Source organism: Lactuca sativa, chromosome 8, assembly GCF_002870075.4.
Source record: "Lactuca sativa cultivar Salinas chromosome 8, Lsat_Salinas_v11, whole genome shotgun sequence".
Lineage (NCBI taxonomy): Eukaryota > Viridiplantae > Streptophyta > Magnoliopsida > Asterales > Asteraceae > Lactuca > Lactuca sativa.
In genome coordinates, this window is record NC_056630.2 from 136,813,372 (window position 1) to 136,818,296 (window position 4,925).

Genomic DNA, 4,925 nt, shown 5'->3' on the forward strand with positions numbered 1-4,925 from the left:
GTCTGTGTGTGGCACAATAGAAGAGACCAAAAAGATTTGTAGACAAAAAACAAACAACACCTTAGACTTACGTTACTTGTGGTACTTGTGATGTTATGATACAATAATTTTCATGTGACATGTTTTTAGAATTTTAGAACTATAGTTACTTCATTTTTATGAAAATGGTTGTTTATCTAAACCGTTGAAAAGAAAATCTGGATTTGAAATTTTGGACGTTACATAATTGAACATAATCTCTTTCTTGTGCTTAACAATTCCTAGCATACACAGCAAGTTGGTGAGGAATATCTTCGTACTTATAAATGCTTAAGATTAAATATACACAACACAAAATTCTGAATTTCATTGATTGTTATCCAATACAAACATCTCTCTTCCCCAAACTGAACTTATGAGAATCGTGTTGTTAAAAAATAATAATAAATACTTGAATTATTTCTAATCAAAGTAAATAAATTACCCTCAAGAGAGGTGTAAATTTAATTAGTTTAAAGGAGTGGGGATTCGTTCACTCATCTGGCAGTGTATATAAATGAAGTCGCCACATTGGTTAGTCCATGCATGCTCACAAATGGAGAGCGTTCATAAATCTTTTCTTCTAATTGTAGCAATCTTTTTGATTGTGTTCCAGAGTACAACAACTACAACACAAGGTACAAGAGAACTTCTGGAAAAGAAAGAAGTCCACGATGAGCACATCAGGGTAGCTGTTAAAGACCAAAAAGGGGGACTTGTGACAGGACATGAAGACGGAAAATATGGTGGAGGATATGGGCATGGTTATGGTAGTGGTTCTGGAGGTGGTGGTGGTGGTGGCGGTGGTGGAGGTGGTGGTTCTAGAGGACGAGGAGATGACAGACATGGAAAAGGTGGTGAAGATGGATGGGATGATGGACATGGAGGTAGAGGAGATGATGGCGGTCATGGAGGTGGAGGGGATGATGGGCATGGAAAAGATCATGGTGGAGATGGTGGTCATGATGGCAGATATGGTGGAGATGGAGGAGGATATGGTGGTGATAGAGGGTATGGGGGCAGACAGGGAAAAGATAAAGGATATGGAAGAGGTTATGGCGGCAGACCAATATACCCATATCCATACAACGGCGGTTATTGGCAAGGCGGCGGTTATTGGCCGGGTGGTGGGTACCAGCCATGGATTGATGGGTCGCCATTTTACAATGGTTGGGGTCGGTGGAGGGGTGTTCCTCCTCCATGGTGGAACAACGGGTATGGTGGCTACGGGAACAAGAAAGAAAAACGTATCATGTAGTCCAAAAGAAGAAAGTTGATGAACTCTATACCCTGTATATCTATATTTCAATAAAAGGAAATAAATAATTTTAAATATGATCTTAATGATTCTTTGAGCAGTTTGTTTTTTTTTAGTCGGCAATGGACAGATTATATAAAAGTGCCATAGAAACCTGTTTTACACATCTAGTAAAATTAGATATGAAGGGGAACCATTTGAGTTTAAAAAATCCAAATACAACATTTGATATTTATCTGTTAAGAAAACGCTCTAATTAAATATGCTTAAGCTGCACAGAACAAAAGGAAAACACTAAAAAGAGAGATGTTCAACACCACAAGGAACCCCGGGTGCAAAACAAAACCTATGCTCCTTCAAGTATACTTCCTCGTCCATCTCTAGACAAAAATTATAAAATAAAAAAAAAAAAAATGTATAAAAATCCTACTTGAAATTCTGGTCTCATAAACTTCACTACCTGCAATCCCACAACAAAGCACTCCATGACCTGTCATGACACAAACATAAAAATTGTTGATATATAAACAGTAGATACTAGTATCTATGCAATTACATAAATACAGACTTGTAATATGAAGAATGAGTATAGAAAAGTAGTAGGTATAGTGTATAGACACCTGAGGTTTAAAGACTTAAGAGGTGGAAGGAAGGTAGATCCTGATGAGTTCCCTATTGGTGACTTTGCGCCTACAAGTTGGACATTTTGCCTGAGCAGCAATTGCAGCTTTTATGCAGCCTTTACAGAAGATATGACCACATTTTGTAGTCACCTCCTCAACTAATGGTCCCATGCAAACCGGACAGTTGAAAGTCGGCTCAGGCGGTGGTGGCGGCACCACTGCTCTCTCCTCCTGCAATTACAAAACCAACCAATTCCAATCAACACATTCATTGTCATTACTTCCCCAAAAACACACCAGGGGTAGTATGGTAATTTGGTATTGGTATTGGTATTACCATGGAACTGCTACTCCCTTCCAAAATCACATACAGGCCGCCACTCATGACTTGTGGCTGTGGTTCAACTCTTCTTCTTTGGTTGCGGTGGTTACCAACTTCCTCTGCCATTTTTACATATTACATAAGAATATTTTCACAATACTGCACACGTGCTCAAATATAAATAAACAGTATCGTTTTTTTTTTAAATGAACAACTATATATATATATATATATATATATATATATATATATATATATATATATATATATATATATATATATATATATATATATATATATATATATATATATATATATATGGATTGGTGTATGTAAGTATTCATTATGCAAAAGCCAAGATGGTTAGAAATCTATTTCAAAGTTATTTATAACAAAACCCTAATTTGATTATTCACACTAACTAGTGTTTGTTTACCTGATTCCACATCAATCACCGAAGTTCTTCTTGCAATTCTTCGAGAACTGTTTCTAGCCTGAAAGAAGACAAATGCAGGTTAATAATCTGAATCTGAATATTTTAGAAAAAGGTAATGTTTTTTTAGTGTATAGCTAAACACAGAATGTACTTGTTCAAAAGCTCTTGGTGATGAAATGATAACATCATCATCCAGCTCCTCAACATCGATTGGAACAGGTGGCGAAGATCCTGGGGTTAATGAAATAACTGGCAACTGGTTATGGTTATGGTCAACAGCTTGTAGTTGACCACCATGAGTCAAAGAAAGAAGTGGACCTTCCACTTGCTCATGGTCTTCATTTGGTGGAGTGTCATTGAGGTCCACATCAAGTACCTTCCTTCGCCTACCACCCCTGGCATACATAACTGTTTGCCCTTGTGTGTTCATGGTCTGATGGTGTACAGGAACCCCACCTGCCCCTGAAAAGGATAAGCATATAATAAAATGGAGCTTTAGAATGATTTAGAAAGTTTTAGCATCATAAACATGCAGTTATGGAAAATCAACAGCTGCCATTTGAAAAATCAGAGAACTGGATGTAGATCTAGAACATATAACTTAACAGGAAACTAAAACAAAGAAGGTTAAAAAGGAAATAACTCTTTCATCATACTTGATCCTACTATACCAGAAAACTAAACAAAGAAGGTTAAAAAAAAAAAAAAAGAGCTTTCTGATCATACTTGGTCCTACAAATTGTGAATCATAAGATTTACACAACAAATAAGCAGAAGAAGGAAAACGAACCTGTAGCAATGCATAGATAGTTCATAGTTAAGTTATTCGTACTTCTCTTGTCTTAATTTAATATTCATAGAATTGAGAAAAAAAAAAAAACAAGATACTGTGAAACAGCTAAAAACTTCAAGTTTTCATTAAAAATTCTGAATCGATGATTTTTCTAAAATGCTTTAATAAATTACCCACACATAAACGACCCCCTCTTTTTAGGTTGAGATCGGCGTAGAGGATCCAAGGTTCTGAACCATTAAAAATCACAAATCGGGAGCAGTAACACATCCAGAAGCAAACAACCTCGCAGTTTTCTACTCAAAATTCATCATTTCTTATTCATAGAACAATGGTAAATATAAAAAGCATAAACTTGTTGATAGAGATCACTTAAATCAACAAAAAATTGCAATTCCCAACATGCCTCAACGTCTCCCTACCTCCAAAAAAAAAAAAAAAAAAACACTTGCTTTAAGTAAGAGTATAGAATTGAGAATCCAAAGCGAGCAAATGTATATATTAAGCGTGTGAACTTTCTAACGAAAAAAATGAGAACTTTATGATCAAACATTTACAACCATGAGACATTTCGGAGCAAAAAAAAAAAGCGAAATTCAATCAAACCCTAAGCACACAAGTGGAACAAACAAATTCATCACAAAATGAAGTAGAAATTATAGGACTGACAAAAAAATCATGAACATCAAATGCTTGATCACAATGAGGACAGCAAATTCGGACTTGAAATAAGAGAAAAAAAAATAGAAATTCAACCTGAGCTACAGCGATTGTCGAATGATCGAAAGCCTAGAGCAAAAAAATGATGATCAAACAGGAGAGTTCAGATTTCTTAACACTGTCTAGGGTTTATGAAGAAATGGAAAGGGGGGTATACATATAGGGTAAGATCCAAATGGTTGTCCTGATAAACGGGTCGGGTCGGTGGATGTCTAAAAGCTAAACACGTCTTCCTCAGATGACGACACGTCACGCTTCAAGCACAAGCGAATTTTACCCGCGAGAATTGAATTTTAGTAATACTGCACTTTACTACCCTCTACTTTTCAGATTTACAGTATCTCACCGTTTGGAATTTTGGATTTTGTTATTAAAATGTTAATTAAATGGTAATTAAAACCCAACGTTGACCCAGACAAATAAACTTCAGTTGACATCATAGTAAAATTTAAAACATATTTATTGTTAGTTAGTTTCAAGAACATTATTAATAATTTATTATATAAAATATTTTTGTTTTTTATATTAGTTGTTGTTTTTTAACTATTGATATGTGTATGAAACAATACTACAATTAATTGTGTTTTTTATAATGATTGTGAACCTTGATGTGGATTTTTTTTCATATATTAAGGGTGTGTTCGACACGAAGCGTTTTAGAACGTTTGGAAACTTCTAGCTTTTAGCGTTTGACAAAACGCTCCGTTTAAAACAAAAAGTCTCGTTTGGCACTACAAGCTTCTAGTGTTTAGTTT

General features: G+C 35.3%; 2 protein-coding genes across 5 annotated transcripts; one reads left to right on the forward strand and one right to left on the reverse strand.

The window, feature by feature from the left end:
- The first annotated feature begins 574 nt into the window (after positions 1-574).
- Positions 575-1,276, forward strand: LOC111907619 (putative glycine-rich cell wall structural protein 1). The gene has a single exon (XM_023903412.1). It carries the CDS (start codon positions 575-577, stop codon positions 1,274-1,276), a length of 702 nt encoding a protein of 233 aa, XP_023759180.1.
- Positions 1,277-1,452: 176 nt separating this feature from the next.
- Positions 1,453-4,362, reverse strand: LOC111907652 (uncharacterized). Of its 4 annotated transcripts, XM_042897542.2 has the most exons (8): positions 4,207-4,319; positions 3,624-3,868; positions 2,809-3,119; positions 2,658-2,715; positions 2,237-2,340; positions 1,897-2,130; positions 1,737-1,766; positions 1,453-1,656 (listed from the first exon to the last, which is right to left on the reverse strand). In XM_042897542.2, exons 2-6 carry the CDS (start codon positions 3,718-3,720, stop codon positions 1,912-1,914), a joined length of 789 nt encoding a protein of 262 aa, XP_042753476.1. In that variant the 5' UTR covers positions 3,721-3,868; positions 4,207-4,319; the 3' UTR covers positions 1,453-1,656; positions 1,737-1,766; positions 1,897-1,911. The 4 variants fall into 4 exon arrangements, with proteins under 4 accessions (XP_042753476.1, XP_052622574.1, XP_023759220.1 ...); XM_052766614.1 differs by having other exon boundaries at positions 1,453-1,766; positions 4,207-4,318; XM_023903452.3 differs by having other exon boundaries at positions 1,453-1,766; positions 3,628-3,868; positions 4,207-4,316.
- Positions 4,363-4,925: the final 563 nt, after the last annotated feature.